General features: G+C 38.5%; 1 protein-coding gene across 1 annotated transcript in view; it reads left to right on the top strand.

The window, feature by feature from the left end:
• CNTNAP5 (contactin associated protein family member 5) overlaps positions 1 to 27808 on the top strand; it is a 777625-nt gene that overhangs the window by 595092 nt on the left and 154725 nt on the right. Inside the window, exon 14 of the mRNA XM_036421736.2 lies at positions 24668 to 24824. Within this exon, the coding sequence (XP_036277629.1) occupies positions 24668 to 24824 (157 nt within the window). The remainder of the gene's footprint in view (positions 1 to 24667; positions 24825 to 27808) is intronic.

Here is a 27808-nt window from a genome sequence, read left to right as displayed (position 1 = left end):
GTGCTCAGGGATTTTCTATTGTGCAAATTTTTCTTAAGTTAAAAAAAACAATCTATGGTAAGGACATTTTAGTTTATTAGATATGTTTGTAGATGAGCTGTGCTAATAAAACAACTACTGGGATTTGCCCTATGTAAATTTAGGTTGTCAGCCTAGAATGCTTAAGTGTTCTAAGTTCAACAAAAGGGCTCACTACCTATTGTCTGTCCATCTGTCTTTATCCATTCAGCAAATGTCTGTTGTGTATAGATGATAAGTCAAGTACATGCTGGACATGTGAAGATGAACATGACAGCATCTTTCTTGAATGCTGGCAGTCAGGTTTCCCAGCCTCAAACTTTTGACCTGACCTGCCTCCTTAATCCATGGCAGAATGATTCCTCCGTTAGCACATTTCTGAACCTATTCTTTTCAGAGTATTTGGGACCAAATCATTGTTAAATAGAGCAACCTTTTTTTTGTTATTATTCAATCTGAGTTTTCTGTGTTATCTGAGACTGTTAGAATTTCTTTTAAATCTTTGTTTTTTGGAATCCAATGAAGCTTTGTCTACTGCCTTTCTTCTCCATTTCTCCATTGCTTTTCTTTGTCCTGCACAGGTGTCTGCTAGAGGATCCCTCTTGCTTCCCTTTCCAAATTCTTTGAGCTTGTCATTCCTCACATTGCAGTTTCTCTTTCTCTGAAAAGTCTTAGCAGAGAGGTACCAATAGACACTGCTCCTCTCTCCTTGTCCAAAACATCCAAATGGGTACTGTCTTGTATATTCCATATTCTTAATATTCTTAAAACTGACTTCCTTCCTCAGTCTCTATCTGCTTTGGTTCAGGCTCTTATTATTTTGAATGAATAGCAACAGTTGAGATGCTTGTGGCACAAGTGCAAAATTGGTTTGTACAATAAAGGAATTTGCTATCTTGTTTACAACATGTTTTAAATTTGGACAATTTCTAAAATTGTTTAATTCAACCTTACCTTCATGATACACATAAATAGAAGATGCAGTATCTCAATATAAAAAAATGACATTAGCACAAAGAAAGCCTTCCTTATGACTTAGTTTAAGCTCCTGTCCTGCTATCTTTTTACATCTTATTGGCCAGAGTTGTACAATGTGTCTATATATATATAACAATTACTGAAAAATAATTGGCTTAGGCCAGTAAAATTTTATTTTTCTTTTGGGACACACCTCTTTTAAGCTCATGTAAGGTTGGCACATGAACTAAATGACAACAATGATAAGGGGAGTTAAACCTGAGCAAGCCAGATGCTCTTCTAGACATTGGCTCGATTACCTTGTCCAATCCTCACAACAACCATATTTGGTAGATACCATTACCTCCATTTTACAGAAAAGAAAACTGTCTCCACTCTCTCTGACTCTTAGTTCAGAAAAACTCTCCTTGTACTCTGTGCTTTATTATTGACTAATCAGAGTATTTGGGACCAGTATTTGGGATGTTAAACTGTTAATTACAGTTTAACATCACAACACATTTTCTCACATCATTGGTGAGATAAGGCAAGTATTTATTTATATTTCAAGTTATTTATGTCATAGGGAAAAATGTTATAATAGATCATTTGCTCAAAAACAGAACCCCACCAATTTGAATAGAACCACTTAATTTCACTCATCTCTCATAATCCATGTGCATTTCTCAGTGAGTTGTTGCTGCAGTTAGTAAAATGTAAGAGCTCCTCATGGAATGAGAGAAGATACAGGTAGAGGTATCCCCCTTTTATTCTATGACTTGCACTGACCATAGATCATGGGCAAGGCACCTGCGACATGGAAATTAAAAAGCAAAGCAAAACAAAACAAAACAAAAACTCAATGAGATGCTGATTACTCTTGTGATTTACTCTGTCCAGGTGCAGAGAAATAAACAACTAAGTAGTAAAAGGTGTAATCCATTCTGTCAGAAACATGAATACAGATGGTGCAGGAGCCAGAGGAAGCATCTCTAAGCAACTGGGGGAGAAAGAAAGGGCAATGAAGGAAGCCAAGCATTCCACAAACCCTGGCCAGCCCAGGCCTCTGCTTAAGGCTACAAAGTTTCAATTATAAAAGATACATAACTCCTAAAATAAATGGCTGCCACCAAGGAGCAAGCAGAAGGCTTCGCTCCCCTCCAGACAGCAGAGTTTCAATTGTAGAATATTAATAAACCCCAGATACCAGGGCCTCCACTTGGGTTGCCGGGTGGCATGGCTGCCCTGCAAACCACCAGAGGCCCCTTGTTCAGACTCCCCACCCCGCAAGGGAACCCCACTATGATCTGGGACATCCTTCACGGCAAACCAACTGGCCCCTACCCATGCACCAGGCCTCTATCCTATGTAATAAAAGTGTAATATGCAAATTGACTATCACTCCAATACACAAGATGGCTGCCCCCATGTGATCAAAGATGTTGGGGGGACCAGGCCTGCAGGGGAGGGCAGTTAGAGGTAACCAGGCTTGCAGGGAGCAGTTAGACATCAATCAGGCTGGCATGGGAGTAGTTAAGGGGTGATTAGGCTGGCAGGCAGAAGCAGTTAGAGATAATCAGGAAAGCAGGCAGGCAAGTAGTTGGTAGCCAGCAGTTCTGGATTATGAAAGGGAAGTCTGACTGCCAGCTTGGGCCCGATCCCACCAGGTAGTCAGACATCCCTCGAGGAGTTCCAGATTGGACAGGGTGCAGGCTGGGCTGAGGAATACGGCCCCCCCTCCATGTGCATGAATTTTGTGCACTGGGCCTCTAATTGAAACATATAAGAACCTATTAAAAATGCAAGTTAATGTCTCATCTAAAACCAATCCTTCTAAGTCTTGCGAGAAATCACAGTTTAATGCTCATATGTACTTTGATTTTGTTCCTATTTTATTTCTCAAATTTCTTGTTTTTTTCTGAAAAATAAAATCTTCTTCACTCATAAATTTTTCCTCCCACCTCTATTGACAATTCTTTGTTGTTGTTGTTTCTTTACTGATTAAGGTATCACATATGTGTCTTTATAACCCCATTGTCCATCCCCCTCAATCATGTCCTCACCCCCTGGTCTCCATGTCCTTTGGTTAGGCATATATCCATGCATACAAGTCTTTTGGTTGATCTCTCCTCCTTACTCTGAACCTGCCCTCCCTTCCTTCTGAGGTTTGACTTATGACCTATGCTTCTCTGTCTCTGGATCTGTTTTTGTTCATTGGTTTATGTTGTTTATTATATTCCACAAATGAATGAGATGATGTGATATATTTCTTTCTCTGATTGACTTATTTTACTTAGCATAATGCTCTCCAGGTCCATCCATGCTGTTGCAAATGGTAGGAGTTTCTTCCTCTTTACAACAGCATAGTATTCCATCATGTATATATACCACATTTTTAAATCCACTCATCTGATTATTGACACTTAGGCTGTTTCCAAATCTTAGCTATTATAAATTGTGGTGCTATGAACATTGGGTGCATATATCCTTTCTGATTGATGTTTCTGGTTTCTTGGAGTATATTCCTAGAAGTGAGATTACTGCATCAAATGGGAGTTCCATTTTAGTTTTTTGAGAAAACTCCATACTGTTCTCCACAGTGACTGCACCAATCTGCATTAACCCCAGCAGTGAATGAGGGTTCCTTTTACTCCACATCGTCACCAGCACTTGTCATTTGTTGATTTGTTGATGGTAGCCATTCTGACAGGTGTGAGATGGGACCTCGTTGTTGTTTTAATTTGCATCTCTCAGATGATTAGTGACTCAGCATGTTTTCATATGTCTCTTGACCTTCCTTATGTCCTCTTTCGAAAAGCGTCTATTTTTATTGGCTTGTTTATCTTCCTTTTGATAAGTTGTATGAGTTTTATGTAAATGTAGGAGATTAAACACTTAGCGGTGATATCATTGGCAAATATGTTCTCCCATGCAGTGAGCTTTCTTGTTGTTTTATTGATGGTTTATTTTGCTGTGCAGAAGTTTTTTATTTTGATGTAGTCCCATTTTCTTATTTTCTCCTTAGTTTCTATTTCTCTAAGAGCTTTATCAGTGAAGATATTACTTAGGCATATGTCTGAGATTTTGCTGCCTGTGGTTTTGTCCATTTTGAGTTTATTTTTGTGTATGGTGTAAGTTGGTGGTCTAGTTTCATTTTTTTTTTTTTTGCATGTACCTGTTCAATTTTCCAAAAACCATTTATTGAAGAGACTGTCTTGACACCACTGTACTCTTGCTTCCTTTGCCTATTGACATTTTTTATGTTTAAATTCTCCTCATATTCCTGCCAAGTTGCATACATGACCACCACCAAAAAGAAATTGATTTTAAAAAGTGAAAAATCTTCTATTTCTCCATACTGCTTCCATACTTCAATAGCAATTGGACATCTATGTGTAAGGACCCATGCTAGATATGGGGATGGCTAGCAAATAGGAGAAAAACATAATCACTTTTTTAAATGGGCAATTACTAGACAAAGAGTAAATAAGTATTGATTACCTGATAGATTTTTCTGGCATGGTACCTAGTTAGAATGAAAGGAAATAAAATTAGGATGTTGGGCTCTTTGAAATTTCCAACAACCTGTGGATAAATATTCATCTCTTGGGAAATTATCCTGCTCTGAAATAGGGCTGGGCTGGCAAAACATCTAGGGTATCCAGTGTAAATGTTCTCTGCCTGATTTCTTCCTTTTACTCATATCCACCCCCTGTCTGTGCATCCTGGGTACTTATCCTCTTCAACAAGGTTCCAAATCACTAGATGAGCACCCCCACACTTTATTTTCATTTGGCCAAGCTCCTGCTATGTAATTATTTTAATCAGGAGCACTATCTTCTATAACCATGCTAGCAAACGGTGCCATTTACAAAGCAGGGAGAAAAATTAAAATGGTTAGATTCCAATTTTATTTGCTGTGAAATGGATATTCAGAGAGAATAGAGAGGGGAAGGTGGGTTCTGTTCTGCCATAGTGAGGCTCAAAGGCTGTTGCATTGGCATCATGTCTTATGAAGTTTTGATTTTTAGAAAGAAATTGTGTGACTTATGTTTACTTGGAATGTTATTCTCAAGAGCCAGGTCAGACACAAAATGTCAAGAACTATATAATTTCCCTCATATATGGAGCATAAAAGTGAAAGCAATAAATGAAGAACCAAGGAAAACAAAAACTCAAAGACAGACAATAATATAGTGGTTGCCAGAGGAAAAAGAAGTGAGGGGAGGGAGTAGAAAAGGGTAAAGGGAGATAAATGGAGACAAACAATTTGACTGTGGGTGTTGGGCACACAATGCGATATAATTATTTACTTGAAACCTATATAGTTTTATTAACCAACTAGAGGCCCAGTGCACAACAATCGTGTATTCGGGAGGAGGGGTCCCTTAGCCTGGCCTCTGCCCTTTCACAGTCTAGGAGCCATCAGGGAGCGGGCCTAAGCTTGCAGTTGGACATCCTGAGTGCTGCTGCCAAGGCGGGAAAGGCTCCTGCCACTGTCACTAAGCTTGCCAGCCTCGAGCTGGCTTCTGGCTTAGCAGTGCACCACTGTGGGAGTACACTGACTACCAGAAGGCAGCCCCTGCATTGAGCATCTGTCCCCTGATGGTGAGTGCTCATCATAGCGACCAGTTGGTCCTCCATTTGGTCAATTTGCATATTAGCCTTTCATTATATAGGATACCATCCCAGTAAGTTTCTTAAAAAAAAGAAGGAAGGAAGGAAGGAAGGAAGGAAGGAAGGAAGGAAGGAAGGAAGGAAGGAAGGAAGGAAGGAAAGAAGGAGGGAAAAAAGGAAGAAAGGAAGGAAGGAAGGAAGGAAGGAAGGAAGGAAGGAAGGAAGGAAGGAAGGAAGAAAGGAAGGGAGGGAGGGAGGGAGGGAGGGAGGAAGGAAGGAAGGAGGGAAGGAGGGAAGGAGGGAAGGAGGGAAGGAGGGAAGGAGGGAAGGAAGGAAGGAGGGAAGGAGGGAAGGAAGAAAGGAAGGAGGGAGGGAGGGAGGGAAGAAAGGAAGGAGGGAGAGAGGGAGGGAGGAATTGTGGACTTTGTACCATTTTAACATTTAGGGGACACATAGTAGTGTTGAATGTCACAGGTTAGTGCATAGAATAGTTGCATTTGACTAGAGGCACTCAATAACTATTGGTTTTAATTGCTAACAATATAGACAAGGGTGAAATAAAACATTGTCTTGATATGGTGTTTCACAAACCTGGTGTGCATAGAGTCTTCTGAAGACCAACCTGCTACAATGCTGACTTCTAGTCCTGTTCCCAAAATTCGAACTCAGCCAGTGTGGTGTAAGGCCCTGAAATCTGTAGTTCAAGTAATAGAAAGACACACTGTGCTGCATTCTGTTTCAGCTCATACTGAGATGTCAACCTTAGAAGAGTGTTGGGAAATGTAATGGCAGCAGTGTGAGCCATGCTAGTTAAATTAACTGTGAATCTAAGGGGATGAGGATACAATGTTTGCAGATCACTCATCTTCAGCAGGGGGATTGATTTGTTTCTTTTTAAAATCTTATTTGATTGATTGTTCACAATGTTAATAGAAGGTTTTACAGGTATCAATAATGTTCCATAGTAATATTTAGAAATGCTTTATGGTTTGGAATGCCCAAAGTTTCAAAAATCTTGTGAACTCCTTGAAGTTTGGATGCAGATTTATTTATATGTATGTCACATGTTGTATTTAAAGTTTATCGCTAAAGGTTGTTTCACATCTTTGTACCAAATCAAGTATAAGATTAACAGATGCAAAGAGAACAATGGTTTGATTGATCTCACCTAAATGCCTACATTTTCAGTTCTACTTCACTCTGCCCAAATGAAGTGAAACATAAAAACTTTAAATGAGAAAGATACAAAAATATAACAATATTATTACTTACTAGGCTCCTCCTTAATGCTAAGAAAGCTATCCCATCTGGATCCGTCCTTAGGGAAAGGTGACCTCTCTACTTTTACTACATAAGCCCACCATTCTACCCAGCAGGGTCAGGGGAGGAGTATAAAAACCGATCCAGCAAACTCTTCATTTTTCAGTAGAAGTTACAGTCAATTAATTTCCTTGACCCTTATTTCTCTTGTTTGTGTTTTGTGACATTTTCCAGTTATGTCATTATGTGTTTGAGTATAAACTATGGAAGGGAAAAGGAAAGAGTTCAAACTGCCCATTTGCTGGAACACAAACAAACAAAACCCACTACTGCTTTTAAATAGGCTGCTGCTACTGAACAATGCTGGTGGTTATGTGAGCTGAACTCAATCATATTGGATGTGATGGGTTTTCATACTCAGTTTCCTTAGGGACCAAATATTTAGGCTTTCTGGACTCTAGAAACATTAAGGAACTGTTATGAGGTCAGTGACTTAAAGGAATGCACGGGTCATTCAAGGTCAAGTCAGTGATATTGCTGAACACAGGTTACCCCGGGACACGTGTCAAACACAAGGCCCGCGGGCCAAATCCATCCATCTCATCAAAGGCCTAGTGATTGGAATAATGGTGGGGGACTGTTTGTAGCTTTCTTTGCCTGGAACAGTAGATTTCCCCGGAAAGGACAGAGCCCTGTTGTGGGTGAGAGCGTAGGTGGATTGTGAAGGCCAACTTTACATTCAGAGTCTCCTAAGTATACTTTGGGTAAATTGTTTAACCTCCCTGAGTTTCAATCTCTCCAGCTACCTGGGTATAATAAAACTCCCCTTCTAGAATATTAAAAGTACTAAATAGAATGGCATATCTGAATCACCTCCTACAATTACTAGAAAATAATACATGTTTAAGAAGTGTTTAATTTGTCATTGTCTCCTGTGTTGTGCATGCACCATGGGGAATACACAGCTTTTTGATACTGTGCTTGACACAAAAGAATGTTTGACAGGTGATGAGATTAAGTTCCTGTCTCCTGAGTGCATATGATCTATAAAAATAACAAGTGCCCCATAAAGAGTGACTGATCAAGTAGTAAACTCATTATGGGATTGGAAATAGAGGGGAAAGCAAGTGTTATGATATCTGGTTATTAAAAGGTACTTTTAAATGACTTTTACTTTAAGTTTATTTCTACATTGCAATCTCAAGATAGAAATTTGGAACACTTTTGCATAAGACTATTTTAAGTGTCTGCATAATAGTTCCCCATGGGATTGTGTGACAATCTATTTAATTGTTTCTCTGTTGAAGGACCTTAGATTATATCTTTTTTTTTCTCTGAATCATACCATGATACATATTCTTAACAAGAAAAAAATTTTTTTAAAGATTGTTAGAAGTGGATTTGTAAAGCCTTAAAATATATTGACTGTCAGCTGGTGTAGCTTAATGGTTGAACATTGACTTAGAAATCATGAAGTCCTGTTCGATTCCTGGTTAGGCTCATGCCCAGGTTGTGGGCTTGATCCTCAGTGTGGGGCATGCAGGGGGCAGCCAATCAATGATTCTCTCTCATCATTGATGTTTCTATCTCTCTCCTTTCCTCTCTCAACCAAATAAAAATAAATTTTAAAAAATATTTCCAATGGTGTTCTACAAAGTATGGCTTACTGGATAATTCTGCCAAGAATTTAGGTGAGTGTATGGCTAATATTTCTACATGAAAACAAAAAATAAAATGAGGTAGGTCTTTGAAGCAAAGGCCTAGTGATTGGAATAATGGTGGGGGACTGTTTGTAGCTTTCTTTGCCTGGAACAGTAGATTTCTTTGGGAAGAGTCATGGATAAAGAAGGAAAGGATGAATTCTGAAACAAGTGAGATTCTTTCAGAAATTAATTAAAAATTATGTATAGGGTAGCCAAATTAGCAGTGAGTATGAGATGTCAATGAAGCGCTTAGCTCAGACAGTTTTGAAACATTTGTGATCCAATGATCCCAAGATGTCTGAGTCTGTGTGTTGACCCAACACTTTGAAGCCAAGCACCAAAGTGGGACTTCTGTTCCTCCTCCTTTGAGGAGGGTTTGTGCTGCCAGTCTTGCATTGAGTAAGTTATTACTTATTTTCAGAGTGTGTATCTGAAGCATTTTAGCTGCTAAATATTGTCATTGAAGCTGTTGAAAGACCCAGTTTCCTCTTTTGAATATTTTTGAAAACATGTGTTCCCATTTCCCCAGTCAAAGCTGAAGTCACATCTGGTTGTTTCTCCCAATTCTCATCCTGCTTTGATGAGTCTACAGTGTATAATTGATGAAACCATAAATAACTTAGCAGCTGATGGTATTTCAAGAAAAATTAAATTTTAGTCACAAATTTATAAATGAATTATAAAATGAATTTTAAAATTTTATTTATTTTACTTTTTATTGTATTTATTTGGGTGATATATTTTAAGTTTTCAGATGAATACAACTTTTAGAGCTACTTTTAGTAGAGACCAGATCATGAGACATGAAGAGAAAAAGGTAGAGCCAGGAATTTTACATCCCCAGAGTATGCCTGCGGGAGCCTTAAAATACAAACACAGCAATATCCAGAAATTAAAATGTTAACTTTAATGTGATACAGACATTTGCAATATGTTGTTGTGCTTTTCCTTTTCCCATGACAAAGTATATGATTTTTGTGCCAATGAAATTAGAATGCTAAATTCTTGAAGGCTAATGGTAAGTTTACATTCTACAGAATTACACTGAAAATGTAATTTCTGAATCATCCTTTTTTCTCCTTTGATATATATTTAAGGTGGCAAATGGTGTTTTCTTCACGAACAACCTACATACTGTGATGCTGTCGCACATGCTGTGAACATTTGTGTGCTTCCATTGCCATCTTCCCACAACACCACTGTCACTGCCCAGACAGAGGGAAGGCGTGTTCCTACAGCCAATCTGCCTCTGCCACTCCCTCCTCAGGCTGGCCCAGGCAGGCCTCTGTGCTCAGTATTGGCAGACAGATTTCTGCTTGGCTTATCTGTAAAAATCAAACAGAATGTGAGAAGCAGACATGAGGCAATCAAAAGCAAAAAGCAAAATAACAGAGGACAGTTATAAAAACACTCAGGCAAACAAATTTGCCTTGACCTATTCCCTTTCATGAATACCTTACCCCCTTTAATAAATAATGGTCATTGGGATTTTCATTGACTGTGTTAGGAATTTTAAAGTTCAAAACCCAAAAATTAGGGAAAATCCTAAATGGTACTGATTTAGTTTACTAGGGCTGCTATGACAAAATACCACAGATTGGGTGGCTTAAAAACAGAATTTTTCCTCTCACAGTTCTTAAGACAAAAACTCCAAGATTAGAATGTTTTTGTCATTCTGAGACATCTGCTGTTGGCTTGCAGATGTCCACCTTCTTGCTGTGTCCTCACATGGTCCTTCCTCAGCGTGTCTGCATCCCCAGCGTCTTCAGAGGAAGAGACCTTAGAAAGACACCAGTTCTATTGGACTAGGATAGCACCCTAAGAGCCTCATTTCAACTTATATGCCTCTTCCAATATCTTATCTCCAAATAGCAAGACAATCTGAGGTACTTTGATTTGGTATTTCAATATGTGAATTTTGGGGGACACAATTTATCCCTTAACAGGGGAAAAAAGATTATACATTTTATCAACTAGCTAATACTATTTTCTGAGAGTCTCATGTATTCAAATTACCAGCACAATGATGTGGAGCAGAGACATAAAGTTGAAGAATCCAACTTTCTCTTGCTTTCCCTTCTCCATCTTGGATAGACAGGATGGACAGTGACTGCATTGTCTCATCTGTTCTCTGAATCATTGACTCTAATTTAAAGCAGTATCCTGTATCACAGGCCTTGATCTGAGGGTATATTCTCAGTGCTTTTATCAAGCACTTGCCCAAAGTCCAGCGCAGAGAAGCAGTATTAGGGGAGGAGAGGACCTTAGGAAGGCCATGAAGTCAACCTTTTCCTTAATTTCACTCTTGGGAAGAAGCCAGCAATTTAAAAACTAACCTTTGACAATAATAAATTTTCTCATCAACATTAGTCCTTCTTTTTCCAAAGGGGCTCAGAAAACTTCCTCCTTACTATAAGCCCTCCAAGAAATTCTTTCATATCACATTCCCTTTGTGGATATTGAGGACATTTTCTAGTAGATTACCATGTGTCCTCCTAGGAGATTTCTCACATGAAAACTTACTTACCATATTGAGTATTAAACAATCTTTTACCTTGATTAAGAAATATGATTTCTTATTTTTGTAAGAAATGCATATTTCTTTAATAATTTTGCTTACAAATTAGAAATTAAAAACATAATTTATTTCAACAATTGTATTTTCAGTTATTAGAACTATTCTAATAAGTACCTTACCATGAATTTATTGATCATTTTCTTTTTAGAAAATAATCTGAAATCAAATAAATGAATTGATACATGTAATAGTATTTTTCCCTCAAGAAACTTAAAATATCTTCATAATACAGAATTTTATTATATATATATATATATATATATAATCTTTTTCACAAAACTTTTAAATGAGTGGTATGTGGGTTCATCAGAGAAACTTCATGGGAGAGGTAATATTTGTAGCAAAATTTGAGAAGTAAAAATTTTGGATTAAAAACTTTAGGATGACTCCAAGTCCTTGTGAATTTTCTAACTTTATCTTTTCAGAAATGTGTAACCCCACAAAGAAAGAGTTGAATGGCTCTTTACAGTACAGTTTTTAAACTAAAATAAATTATAAATTTATAATCAAATTTATGAGCTAAGCCATTTTCTATTATGTTGTATCAGATTCCAAATAGAAGGGCATGCTAGGGCTACTGGGCAGGCATTCTCATTTCTCGGTGTACAAGAGGGGGGTGTTTTAGGCTCAAAAGTTATAGTGAGCAAGCATCTCCCATGGAATCACAGCCCAGGAACTATGGACATGGCCTGGCAAGAGCTTGTCTACAAAGTCACTCCATCTGCTTCCCCAATTGAAGCAGTCACAAGTCCATCAAGATTTAAGGAAGAGGTGTCCCAGAGAATTTTTGGGTGCTCCTTTCAAATCGCTACACTAGCCTTCTAATATTTTTACAAAATACGTGCTCAAATATCTAAGTTATGCTAATGTATGGTTATTGTGCATAGAAACTATTAGAATCTTGATGGATTTGCTGCTATTGTTTTTGTTGTTGACATTATTATTTATCCTTGTTATATGTATAACAAAAACAAACACTAAGCCATTTTCCGGACTAGATTAAAAAAAAGCATTAATTGCAGATGAAGTGAATCATGGGAAGCTTGAATGTATATGTTAAAGTAATCAAAACCAATCTTTTATTTTACATTATTTTATATTTCTAAGTGTGGAAGGAACCTAACAATCAATGGTATATTCAGGTTGAACTAGTAGTACTGGCACAACTTACTATTTTGGCAATTAGCATTTAATAGAATGTGATAGATTTTATTCACAGGTCCATGATAACCAAAGATAACCAGAAATGAGTCTTAGATCTTCATTAAATTACACTGTTCTATAAACCGTTTAACTCTCAGAGACTCCCGACCCCCTCACTCTGGTCATGTAAAATTTATATAATGTGATTCCAGTCTCCTTAGATCAGCCAACAATGCATCTGCTGTCTCTGTCAAGGGAAATGCCCCTTAATTGACTTGTTCTCATTGATGGAGATCCTAGTAGGGGTGTCGAACTCAATCAGAGAAGGGGCCAAAATCTAAAATCCAGCCTAAATCGGGGGCCAAATGGTTTACTGAACAGTCATAAACTGTCATTGTGATGGAAACGCAGCAGAGTGCAGTGATGACAGCGCCGTGCGGGCCACATTGCAAGGCCTGGCGGGATGGATTTGGCCCGCGGGCCTTGTGTTTGACACGTGTCCTAGAGGGTGGCCTCCGGTAATGGTGCCTCCTTGTGGGAGACAAGGAATGGGTTTACTAGCACTGGGCCTGAGAGCTGGAGGCAGTAGATCATGTTATATTCCAACCACTTAGCTTTTCCTTGTGACAGCAACAACCTGACATGGAGGATGAAGCCCTGATTATGTTATCCAATAAAATGCATACCTGAATGTCAAAAATACAGCTGCAAATTTCTTCATAATGATTTTGACTCAAATATTAGAATTATCATTAAATTTGTACTGCTATGCTATAGCTTTTAAATAAGAAAGTGTTTTATGTTGTGCACTAAACACTGTGTATGTATATACAATTACATTTATGTGTATATTTATACATACATGTGTACTTACATATGTATACATATATAAAACATATAATATTGTATTCAATTATTTAAATTTCTAAGTATTTAATATCTACACTAGACTTGAGTATACATACAAATAATATCTACAAATATATATATCTATTCAATTATTGTTTAAAGAATTATTGAGTATCTAATATAGGCTGAGTCTATTAAGATCACTAGTTAATCCTGCCCTTAGAAACATCACTGCCAACTGCTTATAACCTCATTTCTTGCTCTCCACCTATTAAGATGTGGACACATAACAACCAGTACTTTGTAAATGCTGAGTGGATACTTGCCAATGTTCCACTCTTTCATTTGTAAAGTTACTTTATATTAACATACATAGTTACTCGGGTTTTTCTACTGATCATTTGATCTATTTGTTTCTATTTATTTGTATTTTAATATATTTTTACTAGAGGCCCAGTGCCTGAAATTTGTACATGAGAGGGGGCATCCATTCAGCCAAGCCTGCACCCTCCCCAAACTGCTGATTTAAACCACCAGTCGGACATCCCTCTCAAAATCTGGGACCACTGGCTCCTAACTGCTCATCTTCCTGCCTGCCTGATCACCCCTAACACCCCTCCTTCTGGCCTGGTCACCCCAACTACCCCCCTGCTGGCATAGTCACCCCCAACTGCCAGTCACTGGCCTGGTCGCCCTTAGTGCACCCCCAGCTGATGTGGTTGTCCCCAATTGCTCCCCATCAGCCTGGTTGCCCCTAACTGCCCCTCCTACCAGTCTGGTCACCCCTAATTCCCCCCTCCCCGTGTACCTGGTCACCCCATGCAACCTGCTGCTCAGTCATTTGGTCGCCCCTCACTAACACTCCTGCCAGCCTGGTCACCCCACACAGCCTGTTCAGTTGTTCGTTTGGTTGTTTCAGATGTAATGGTCACTTAGCCATATATATATTGATTTCATAAAGAAAAGAAGGGGGAGAGAGAGACAGAAATATCAATGATGAGAATCATCCATTGGCTTCCTCCTGCATGTCCCCTTCTGTGGATGGAGTCCACAACCCAGGGCAATTTTCCATTAACCATTAACAGGTAAAGTCAATCAGTGATAGAATATTATAGGTAAAATTGTGGTCATCTATCCTTGTATCTGTGATTGCCTCTATGTGCTTAAAAATAAGAAATTAAGAGTTATTGTAAGTGGATCAAAAACAAAGGATAGAGACAAGAAAAATGAACAAGAAAAATAAAAACACTTTTTGGAAAGGAGTGAGGGACATAAAGTACAAAAGGAAAGGACTGGGGAATATGAAAAGAAAGTTAAAAAGTAAGGGGAGAGAGAGAGAACTAAAATGAGAAGAAATTAAAAAGAGCACTTAGGCAAGAAAAGGCATGGAGGTGTGTGTGTGTGTGTGTGTGTGTGTGTGTGTGTGTGTTTACCTTTCTGCAATTTACATAGAATCTTTATTGGATTATTAAATAATACACTTTATTAAATGCCCTACATAAGCATTCACATCTTCTGAAGACTCATGCTATAAAACATGGTGGGTTAGTTATTGTCTTGATAAATAGTAACGAGGACTTAGAGTTGGAACTGTTAACAGATTGATCATAATGGCATTTTGATTAATAATTTAACATTTACTCCTTTCTCACATTTAACACACAATTATTGATTTATTGAATGCCTTTTATAATAAAAGTAGAAGCTATTGGGGAATATGTATGTGTGAATACCTGTGTGTGTATATTTTTTGATAATTCAATATAATAAAAAGCTAATATGGAAATTGATCAAACAGCAGAACAAGCAGTTGCTATGGCACACACTGATCACCAGGGGGCAGATACTTAATGCAGGAACTGTCCCTGGTGGTCAGTGTGCTCCCACAGGGAGAACACTGCTCCGCCAGAAGCCAGGCTCACAGCTGGTAAGCAGTGGTGAGGGGGCCTCTTTCACTTCCATGGCAGCACTAAGGATGTCCGACTGCCACTTAGGCCCTGAGAGGGTACAGACCAGGTTGAGGGACCCCCCTTTCCCGCAAGTGCACAGATTTTGTGCACCGGGCCTCTAGTGAATAATAAATATTTACCATACTTTCTGAAGAAGTACTGGAAAAGACTGATGGAATAGTCATGTCCAACAAAAATCTCAGGAAAGGATGTAGGGCTGGGTCTAGACTTTTTCAGCATCTGTGTGTAAGTAACTGATGGAATATCAATGGTGAACAAAGAACTATTTAATATTTCCAGTGGCCAGGGCCACAGAAGGGTTGTGTGTGGGAGGAATTAAAAAGAGCACTCAGGAAAGAAAAGACATGGAGGTATGGTGTGTGTGTCCAAAAACAGCTGAATGGATGGGTGAGTGGATAGACAAATAAGAAGACAGATGAAGCTTAGAATGGATAGAGAAGCAACTTTATCACTTTCCCATCAAAACAAATGAAAAGTGAGCACAGGAGAGCCATTTGTACAGGTAGTGGGAGATGACAACTGTTTTTGATTGTTGGCTTTTTTTTTTTTTTTTTTTTTTTTTTTGTCAGAGTAGGAAAAAATTAAGAGAATTGGACCTCCCTAATCTTTTCAAGGCATATGACATAGACTTTGTTAAAGATATATAAATTTCTAATCACTATGTTGTACTCTTAAAACAAATTTAAAATTATGTAAACTGTAGTTGAAAATTATTATTTTTTTAACACAATTAACTAAAGTGGATTGAGAATGGGGACTAGGGAAGGATGGATAACTGTGGAGCTACTTTTCTGGAGGAACTTTTAGAAATTCATGAGATGATTGGTAGCATCAAAAGCACACTATCTGGCCCCTGTCAGGTAGCTCAGTTGGTTGGAGCATTGACTCATACACTGAAAAGGTTGTGTTTTGATTCTCAGTTGGGGCACATACGCAGGTTGCAGTTTTGATCCTCAGTTCAGGGGAAGTATGCAAGGCAACCTATCTGTTTCTCTCTCACATTGATGTCTCTCTCTCTCCCCCTTTGCCTTTCTCTTAAAAAAATTAATAAGAATGTATCCTCAGTGAGTATAAAAAAACACACACTAACTGAATTTATATTACAGAAAGACAGGAAAGAAGAAATTAATTAATGTATATTTTAGTTAGTTTCTTCTCTGTTGCAATTTAAACTTAATTTTCATTATTTACTTTATTCATCTGCTTCTATCATTATAGCTTAAAAAAAACAGAACTAATATAACCAAATGCACGTTGTTTGATAATGGAATGAAATCTAAAACTAAGCAGCTCATTAGTACTTGGCAATCTGTGTCATTAAATAAGAGTTCTTAAAAACATAAAAGAAGATATTGATATTTGAATATTTTGAATAAAGTTTAAACCTTGTAGCCAGTGATTCCAAAATTTTAGTGTATAACATTTCAGCATTATGTATTTAGTGTAATAAAAATGGAAAACCCTGGGCTCCGCTCCCTGAGTGTCTAGGAAAAGACTCTGTGAACACCTGTTTTCATAAGCACACCAGATTATTTTGGTTGAAGTAAGATAGAAATTACACTTTCAGAAACACTGGTATAAGGTTCTAGAGAGAAATTTAAATTGCTTTCTGGTTACATGTTTAACCTGTCACTCCCTTAGTTAGATGTTGAACAAAGTTAGAGGAGTTCAGGCACATTTGAATTTAAAAATAAAAAGTAATATTAGAACATTTATTTTTGCAGGTGTTTGTGTGACTGCTGGATATATATATATATATATATATATATATAATATATATATATATATATATATATATATATATATATATTATATATATATATATATATATATATATATATATATATATATATATCATATATATAATTTATGGGGACAATGGAATTTGGAATATCTCCAAGAGAGTTGGAGGTGCATCCTCAGTAAATGCCTACAGTTTATCAATAAAATAATTATTTAGTGTAAACACTTAAAATTTTGACTTAAGACAAGTTGATCTGAAGACCTATGGTACCCTTTTATTTTTATCTATCATGGGATTGGGTTTTATAGGTTTCATATATGTATTAAAATTATTATTGGGGTTTGGAGCTCAGAGATCAAAATTAAAGTTTTCCTACCAGTGTGATCTTAGGAATCTTATTAATCCTCTATTAGCTTTACTTTACCCATAAAATTAGAACAAAATTTTCCATAGAGTTGCTGGAATGGTAGAATATAACACATTATGTGAAATTTGTTTTGAATGAAGTGTGTAGATAGCCAATTTCACTTAACTGGTTGGGAAACAGAAATGGTGGTGGATGTATTCAAAATAAGAATAACTTTATAGTTTTCCCCTTGAACTATATTTTTCACTTTACATGAGCCACCCTTTCCTCTAATTTCTACATGCTCATTACAATTCTACTTCAAAGTTATTTCATTGTAAATTGTATTAAAGGTCATGTTTAACCATTTCTTCTCATCTGCCACATTTCAAAGGTCCCAATGGCAGGGTCCGTACTTATTTTATATTTTTATACTCAAACTAGATTAGCATCTTGTCCATTGTAGATCTTGTATGTCATTTTGTTAAATGCACGAATGAACTGGTTTGTGAAGACCTATCTGTATGGTGATTTCTTTATGCCGCAGTTATAATAAGCACACACAGATGTGTACTCCTCTGCAATGATCTCTAAAGTGACAAAATATACAATGTTTTTAATTATGGCACAAAATGCCAAATATTAATATACCTATGTAGAGATTAATGGCATTATAATCATATTTATTTCTGTAACCAGTTCTTTTCTTTAATGTCATCTGTGAGAAATGCTTCTGTGCAAACCAAACTTCCTTCCTCCCTCTCTCCTTTTCACCCTTCCTTCCTTCCTTCTTTCCTTCCTTCCTTCCTTCCTTCCTTCCTTCCTTCCTTCCTTCCTTCCTTCCTTCCTTCCTTCCTTCCATCTCTCTCTTCCTTTCTTTCTTTTTGGCATTTAGTCCTTTGCTTATTTAGCAAAGATCTATTTACTTCCTAGGCCAAACCAGGAACATTCTACATGCTGAGTGCATAGTCATGAACAAGACTTAAAAAGCCCTTGCTTTCATGTTAATGAGGGATAACATATATGGAACATGTTTTATATATATATATATATATATATATATATATATATATATATATATATATATATATATATATATAGCACAGTTTCAGGTAATGGTAAATATTGCTAAGAAAATAATGGAGTGACTTCAGATACTTTTAAATAGGGCCAGTGGGGGAGAGATGAGATGTAATTTTAGGAACCAATGATACAGTCAACCTCTGGAAAATCCCAAGGGGAGAAGGACTTGGGAAGAAAGTGGCACCCACAGAAGAGCATATGTGAGCGGCTGTGGGAGGTCAGTGCAGTGGCATGGGCTGGAGGGTCAGGGATGAGGCTGAGAGGGGTCTTAGAGGCCATAGTGGAGAGTTGGGACTGCATTGCTGTGATGGGTAACACTGGAGGGTTTTCATCAGAGAGATAACATATCTGATCCAGACTTCACAATCCCTGTAGGTTGCTGTTAGGATTCAGAATAACTTTGGGGGCTGAAAAATAATAGAGACAAACATTTTACCTTTGAGGCTGTTGCTGTCACCTAAAAGAGATCGCTGTGGCTTTGGCTAGATTATGTTGAGGTACCTTTGGCCAGTAATTTATCCTCTACCCAACGCCTTTCTATCCACATGTGTAAATGGGGTGGAAGTATTTTCCTTAGGTAGAAACTGAGTGAACTAGGATATAAAAAGTGCTTAAAATTGCCTGGGATATTTTGGATGCTCATTAAATGCTGGTTTTTTTTGTTTTGTTTTGTTTTGTTTTTTTAAATTAAGGTTATCAGTGAAAACAGACACACTAGCTTTCATACCCAGATACATTGCAATTCTCTATTTCTAAGACTGTGTGTATACATTGGGTATTTTCTGTTACTTTTCATTGTTTTTCACTATATTCAGTATAGCTATGGTAATAGCAGTGTCCCACCTCAAGTTTCAGTGTCTTTTAACTCATTCTTCCATTACAAGTTTTCCCCATTATAATTTGATGTGGCTATGAGAATCTCGTTCCATTCTTGTTGCTCCAAAGCTGGAAACCACTGCTTTTAAGTTTTCCACATCAGAGGAACTTTGTGGCAAACTAAAGATATTATGCCAATGCTGTAGTGTTCAAGTAGTACAATCAGCTTCCACAAATGTATAGCAACTGGTCATTTTTCCTAACTGATTATTTCCACCTGCAAGCCTAGCATTACCTCCATATGCTTTTAGCACATTAAAAGCTAAAAAAGTGTGTTTCTGTGGATGTGGGTTTGGAGGATAGAAGCCATGCAGTGGTAGCCTAGAGGTCGAGATCCTTGGGCCTACGGTTTTCCTCAGTTCTCTTTGGACTTTGAACAAGTCATTTAATATTGGTAGGATTTTTATTATAGCTCTTCAATTAAAATACACTACCAAAATGCAAAATACTATATAATGAAGAGGTGATATGCAAATTAACCACCACTCCAACACACAAGATGGCTGCCATAAGATGGCTTGCAGAGGAGGGCAGTTGTGGATGATCAGGCCAGCAGAGGAGGGCAGTTAGGAGGGACCAGGTCTGCAAGGGAGGGCAGTTGGAGGCAATAAGGCCTGCAGGAAGGGCAGTTAGGGGTGAGCAAGCTGGCAGAAGAGAGCTGTTGGGGGGGATCCAAGCCTGCAGGGAAGGGTAGTTGGGGATGACCAGCCTGGCAAGGGAGGGCAGTTAGGGGTGACCAGGCCAGCAGGGGAGGGCAGTTAAAGGTGACCAGGCCAGCAAGGGAGGGCATTTAGGGGCAACTGGGCCAGCAAGGGAGCAGTTAGACATCAATCAGGCTGGCAGGGAAGTGGTAGGGGGTGATCAGTCTGGAAGGCGGAAAAGGTTAGGGGCAATCAGGCAGGAATACAGGCAAGCAGTTGGGAGCCAGCAGTCCTGAATTGTGAGAGGGATGTCCGATTGCCCGTTTAGGCCCGATCCCACTGGGCAGTTGGACAACCCTTGAGGGGTCCAGATTAGAGAAGGTGCAGGCTAAACTGAGGGATTCACACTCCCCCTGTGCATGAATTTCATGAACCAGGTCTCTAGTGTTATATTCTCCCATGAAAACTTAAACAATGCAAATAGAATCATTTAAGTTAATTAATTTTTGTCTTTCTCTTTGTCTAACCATGAAGGGTCTGCATGGTACATTCTGAAGACGTTTGTCTAGTTCAGCTTTAAATTAACCCAGTAAAGTGACTTTTATCATTTGGTTTGAAAGATGTATCATTAATCTTTTCTGCCCTCCCCCATTTATGGGCTCATTTTAATTAAACAAGCAGGGAGAAGATAATATTTTAAAAACATTATAAAATGTTAACTTCTAATGTCATTTATGAACTCTTAATCACACTATCATACTTATGTTTTTGTTTAATGATCCTGACCAGACACAATGAGACCAAGATTACTATGATGAACATCTACCTTTATTTCTGATATGGATGAGGTGGTTTTCCTTTCTGATTAAATATTTCCTTAGAAAGATATTCTATTTAGGTAGAAAGAGTGTATATAAAATGTTTCCTTTAGCAGCCATAATCTTCTTTACTAACCAGTGTTTGATGGTTTATATTTTGATCCTGCAATGAGACAGTTTGCAGCAATTACCTATATTCCTTTGGCCTTCTAACTTCTATGGTGTCTTTCTCTGCTGTTGTTTTAGTCCCCCAATGCTTAACTTCAGTCAATGAAGTGGGAAATCTTTGGTCTGTGCAGAAATCTCATTCTTTCAAGCAGGTGCTTGCTAATACTGCTGTAGTCCATATGCATATAAACCAATTGCAAGGGCTAAAAAGAATATAAACATTACAGTGATCAAATCTAGTGTTTCTAATGATTAAATAAGCACACCATCATGACCCTAAGTTCTTCTCCAGTGTGATATTCACCTGATAGATACAGTAAAACAGTTCAAGGAGAGGAAAACCACAGTGTCATATAGAACACCTAAGGATAAGCCCAAACTGCCTATACTTCAGATTCTTGTGCTCACATTGCTGATCAGAAGGGAAGGACTTGCTCATGGGACACGCTGAAGCCCAGGCAGGAGAAGCTGAGGGTATATGGGACATGTTCCCTGGTCTGTCAGAGAAGTTCCCTGGGAGCAAGTGGAAACACGCATGCCCCTGCTGTCTAAACTTTGAGCTTACATCCTATCATCTCTGTCCTCATTCCAAGAGGCAAAGCAATAGTAAGATCACATCCAACACCAATGGGGCAGGGATGTTTGCTACTGTCATTAACCACTATACTATATAATTTTGGATTAGTCTAGACATTTTTGAAGTGGCAAAAAAAAACCAACAACCACCTTTTGTTTACCAGAATCTAAGGCTATGATCACACATCTTATAAACTTTTAAAATATATATTTTATTGATTTTTTTACAGAGAGGAAGGGAGAGGGATAGAAAGCTAGAAACATCGATGAGAGAAAAACATCTACCAGCTGCTTCTTGCACACTCCTCACCAGGGATGTGCCCACAACCAATGTACATGCCCTTGATCAGAATCGAACCCAGGACCCTTCAGTCTGCAGGTTGATGCTCTATCCACTCACCCAAACCAGTTTTGGCTAAACTTTTAAATAAAATAAAGAAAATTAATGACATCAAAATTTCAGCATAGTGGCACCATCTCTAACTAATTTACAGACCTTTCCAGCTCCAGTCTGATTTTGTTTGGAATTATGCATGTGATGTTGAGAGCAATGGGAAGAGACTGTAGCTATAGTTATGTCTGGGAAGCCATTGCACTTCCTGTTTCTCAGGTTATCAGTCTTTGAATATTGCAAGGTTATAGAGGGATTTCTAATTTGAATTCTGTTTCACATCTTGTAGTGATTAAGCCATAAAACTGTATAGCTAGCTTGCTTTATGATGTCTCCTAAATTTTCTTACATTAGGGAAATTATAACTTGAATTAAGCATAGACAGTTTGGGCTTATTGTTAGGTGTTCTATATGACACTGTGGTTTCTCTCTCCTTGAACTGTTTCACTATACCTATTATGTAAATGTCACACTGGAAGAGAACAAAATGGTGTGCTTGTTCACTCATTAGCAACACTCCTAGATTTGACCACTGTGATGTTTATATTATTTTCTAAAACTCTTCATATAAGAGTTAATATAGACTTAAATTTCTGAGGTCAAAAGTGAGAAAGAGCACATTGTTCCTGTTTCTCCTTCACCTCTCTCTCTCTCTCTCTCTCTCTCTCTCTCTCTCTCTCTCTCTCTCTCTCTCTTTACATACACACACACACACACACACACACACACACACACACACACTTCCTCTCCAAACTCAAAATCCCCTTATAAGATAGTCTAGACCCACATGGGGCTCTTTGGTCCCTTGAGTGTGGCTCTTCCACAAAAGACCACAGCCTGGGAGAGTCTGGTTTGAAGAATTGGCATTAGAAGAAGTTTAAGTTTAAAAGTTTTGGCTCTCAAAAGAAATTTCAATCGTTGTACTGTTGATATTTGGCTCTGTTGACTAATGAATTTGCCGACCACTGGTCTAGAATATGCAGTATGTTTCAGCCTTCTTTGCCTCAGCTTTGAGAACCCTGTTCCACCTTTATGTTGCATTATCTTCTTGAGGATAATTAGAATAGTCATAGGCTGGGGAGCTAAGTGGAGGGAAACACACCCAGAGGTCTCTGTGCAGAGCCCAGGGCTGGAGAAGGGTGCAGAGCTTCTGACTTCCTCGCTGCACTGGTTAGGAAGGAGAGCCTAGCTCTGCTGAAATGGCCCATGGAGTTCTCTGGTAACAGTCACTATGCACAAACCTGAATATATACTCTCCTTGAGGTCTGCTATTCCAAGTGTGTTAAATTATGATTCTGCACAATTTTCTGTTTTGATTTGTTTGTCCACAAAATTAATTTGTTTAGCCATTTTAAAACTTGAAGAATAATTCAGGTCCTAATAGATGGACATAAAAAGAAAGTAAACATTTAAAATGAATTCCAGTTACAGGGCATATGTTTTGCCTCTCAATTTGCAAGTTGTCTGCAATAAAACCAAACATGCTGTGGTTATCTTCTTGGATCCTGGAGTGAGGAGATTTCTAAGGTTCTAGTGAACAATGTTGACATTAAATTCTGCTGTGATATTATTATTGTGTATAGATATATTTTTACTTTAGAAAATATAGGAAATTATCTACCACTTGAAATTGTCTTAGTTACCTCTTGTCACTTAAATCCACATATATGTATTTTGTGGAAAGGCTGCAAGTTTTTCCATCATTAATTACATCCCCACATGGGCAGTCAGGCATCAGTTGAGGGGTCCCAGATTGGAGAGGGTGCAGGCTGGGCTGAGGAACACACATACCAGTGCACAAATTTTGTGCACTAGCCCTCTAGTTCTATATAATAAAAGGCTAATAAGCTAAGTTCCCAGTAGGCCAGTTGACCGTTCAACCAATCGAAGTATAATATGCTAATGATATGCTAAGGCTGCTCAACTGATCTCTATGATATGCACTGACCACCAGGGGGCAGATGCTGGGGTTTGGCCAAACCATCCAAACTGAGCAAGATGGCCGGACACACCCTTAAGAGCCCTTCCATAGTATCACCTAGGATGAGTTTTTCTTTTCCTGCCCTATGGCTATTGGGAATGGTCAGCTCCTCTCAGGAAAAATGGCTGTTTTGATTTGGGCACATAGAAATGACCAAATGCAGGACTTTTAGCTATTGCTTTTCCATCTCTCCCTGCAATGCTTCCCACCCTAGACTCTCTTTAGGTACCTCAAGTCTGTGTCTTCCTCCCTGCACCAAAACTTCAGGTGAGTAGCTGCAAATGCAAACTCCTAGGTTCTGGGACTAGAGAGAAAAAAGAAAAACAGCAAACCACAACTTTTTCTCCTATCTGCCATTTCTAGACTCTGCTGCCACCAGCAGCCCTGCCACTTTCCATGCTGGCTGTCACATGGGCTGTGGGTCGAGGCTCCGGTGCTCTGGGCTATGGAGGCCAGCCTGGGTTCCCTGTCTCTATCTTCCGAAGGAACAGATCCTCCCATGGCCCAGCGCCCTCTCCTCTCTCTCAGCCTAAGGCCTGCTGCTCCTAGGACCTAACCCTTTCTACTATAAACATCTAACAGTCTGTAGATGTTTTCTGTATTGGCTATATCTACAAATGTATATAGATATAGATATCTATCTTATATATATGTGAGGATCACACACACACATATACATACATATATATATATATATATATATATATATATATATATATATATATGGAGAGAGAGAGAGAGAGAGAGAGAGGAAGGAAGGAAAGAAGGAAGGAACGAAGGAAGGAAGGAAGGAAGGAAGGAAGGAAGGAAGGAAGGAAGGAAGGAAGGAAGGAAGGAAGAAAGAAGGAAGAGGATATGCATATTCTTTATAACATGTTTATCTGTGTTGTGACACCTGCTATGTTATTTCTGGCTTGCTCCCTGAGTTTTGAAATACTTGTGTTTCAGATGGAGTCCCCTTCACCTGGTGGACGGGCCGGTCAAAGGAAAGGCACCCTTACTGGGGAGGTGCTCCCCCCGGAGTGCAGCAGTGTGACTGTGGCCTGGATGAGATCTGCCTGGACATTCGACACTTTTGCAACTGTGATGCTGACAAGGACGAATGGTAATGGGATCGTGGCCTTTCTGCAGGTGTGGGGAAAGTACAGCCATTCACACCTAACATTTTCCCCAGGAGAAAAGGACATAGATGAGAAATTCAATATACACTTGGCTTCCTAATGATTGTGATAGTTTTTAACTGTGAAAATTGCCAGTTCTAGTGCTTGTAAGGGTATTGCTGAGATTTGTGAAAAGAACATTGTTCTATCATCTCTTCTTTATATTCTGGCCATTTTGTTTAAAAAAAAATAATGAAATGTAATATTTAGTTTTGTGATTTAGTCAGAGTTTCTATAATATTTTTGGAGGGAGGTTGAAAGAAGATATGGATTGTAATCACATAGACTGTTTTTCTTCTCCTTTTGCCCACTACCTTAGTTAACAGCTAAGTCTATTACTGCCAATATAAATAAGCAAAGGAAGTTGATATTTATTGAGCATCTATTTAATCCCTCAACAACATATTAATTCCTTATAATTTTTTCACTTTTCATCCTAAGGTTGAGGAATGTGCATTGCAGAGAAGTTAAATAATGCTCTCAAAGTCACACATACACACACACACACACACACACACACACACACTATTAAGGGTCAGATGCAGAATTTGCAACTTAGGTATGGCTAGCTGAAGTCAGAGACTCTCCTATTGTACAAGTTACCTTTGCCAGATACAGGTTAGTTTTAGTTTATAACAGGTCCAGAATATCTACTTTTACTTTGTTCTTCAGATGAACTGTCTGTTTTTCAATGCACTAATTATGAAAAAGCACACAGAACACTTCTGAATTAATTTTTGTTTTGACTGAATTTAAAGCACTTTTTGGGTTTAGCTTTAAATTTCACTTGTTTCATCAAATGCTGCTCAATATAATTAGCTATTGCAATGTCAAGCTGCTTTCAATCCAGTGAAAATATAAGTACTTTTCTTTCACTGTTAAGCACTGTTTCAAATGAAATTTAAGATTGAATCAAAACCTCAGTTCTTCAAGGAGAGAGCAAACATTTGGTCCCATCAGGTCCTGCTAGATGAACCGCCTCTTCAGAATGCTGCAGGCTGCCAGGACTGAACCCAGGGGCCTGCGTGCTTCTCCAAACCTGGAATCCTGACAGGGTTAATTCAGGTGAAGCTGACTGCAGGGAGGATGGGCAATCTCATTTGGGCCATCCTTCCCCCTGCAATGGCTTCTATCATGGATTCCTGCAAATCAACTGGTGACTCTGCTAATACTTTGTCACTCAAGACTTACTCCTGCGCAGTATGACTCAGGCATAGTCAGCTGAATAGACGGGTTTAGGAGACCTTTGGGGAGAAAGTATTATAAATGGCATCTCCAAGCTTGAGAGCTATGTGTGAAAGGGTGGGGTGGATGTGTTGTCAGGAAAACAGGTTTAAAACCCTCTGTAACCAGAAGCTTTAATTCACTCATTTCTTATTATTTAATTCCCATTAAGCATGGATAACATTAGAAAAGTACAGATTTGCAATCTTGAATATAAATAGCTTTACTTCATTTTGTATAATCAGATTTGCAATCTTGAATATAAATAGCTTTACTTCATTTTGTATAATCAGAGAAGTTGATATGGGAAATAGAATATGAGGAATTATTGAGGAGAAGTGCTCTAATTACCTTCAACTGTCCCTCTGTTTTTGTTTGAATTCTTGATCTTCGCTCACTGTTTCATTTCCTATGGCATAGCCTTTTCTAAGAGTTAGTCCTTCTGTGCTGCCTTTGTGCCTTCCCTTCCATGGGACCAACTGACCAGGGCTGAGCTTAATTTCCTGAGCATTGGGAAGCAGTGTTGGAAAATGATACCACATCACTTGAAAGTGGAAGATTAGACCATCTTTTGGAAATGCCTCCACACTCTCTTCTCCAGAACTTTCAGCTGATCATCTCTTATACTCGGGTTTCAGGCCCTCCTTGGACTTGCTCACTAATTTAATACCCTTTGGACCCCTTACCTGTTGACTTAACTTCATCATCTAGGCTTTGCTCATAACTCTTCAAAATGTCTTTTCCCTAAACTCTGGGTCCATCAATACCTCTACAATATTGCTGTTACGGCATATGTCATAACTCTTTCCATGTTTTATAGAGTCAAGGAAACAGCCCCATCATCTGCTACTTTCTGTGGAAAGATCTCTGGGGGAGAATCACCATTTAATTTTAGGTATAAGTTTTGGTCAACAACCAACCTACCAAGGATCCAGAGAAGTGATCTAAACTTTGTAAAGTAAAAAATTATCTAAACTCCCCTCATGGGGACATGCTGTACGTTTCAGGGAAAAATCTAGTTGAGATCCGGAAGTTTCTTCTATCATTGTCATGAGGGGACAGAGGCTGAGATTCTGAGTTAACTCCTCTGGTTTATATTCATTGTCCTTGGACAAGACATAGTTTGTGATAAACGATTCCATGAAATAATTTGTTACAGAGCAATTATGTGCACTGCTCTCTTTGACATTTACCACATGTTTGCTGAGTTCCTGCTCTGTGCCAGCCAAACAGTTCTCTGCACAGAGAAAGCAAGCACATGATCATCTCTGCCCTTGAGGAGAGTGTGGAAAAGTAGAAAATAAAAAGCTAGTAACAGCAATAAATGGAACAGTGTGATGGATTCGGTGCTAAAAAGAAGCACAGTTGTGCTCATACCTGGGGTGGATATGGGCTGGGATAACTAGGTTTCATAGAAAAGTGGTTAGTTAGATTTTGAAGGACTGGAGTTAGCTAAAGTTAGTTTAGTACAGGTTGGTGGAACCTCCACGTACGCAGACAGGGAAACATGAAATAATATGAAAAGTACTACTTGCTCCAAACACAAGTAAATTGAAGTGTTGTTTGTTTGTTTGTTTGTTTGTTTTCTCCAGTTTTCATTTGGGGAACTTAAAAGAAATGAACCCAACCAGTGGTCAAGGGCAATAGGGGGTGGGGGCATGAGGGGAGAGTGGGGGATTGAAATGGGAGGTTGAGGACAAATATG

This window comes from Pipistrellus kuhlii, unplaced genomic scaffold (assembly GCF_014108245.1).
Source record: "Pipistrellus kuhlii isolate mPipKuh1 unplaced genomic scaffold, mPipKuh1.p scaffold_m20_p_7, whole genome shotgun sequence".
In the NCBI taxonomy this organism is placed as follows: domain Eukaryota; kingdom Metazoa; phylum Chordata; class Mammalia; order Chiroptera; family Vespertilionidae; genus Pipistrellus; species Pipistrellus kuhlii.
The sequence above is the reverse complement of the archived record's forward strand: the minus strand, read 5'-3'. Positions and strand labels throughout refer to the sequence as shown.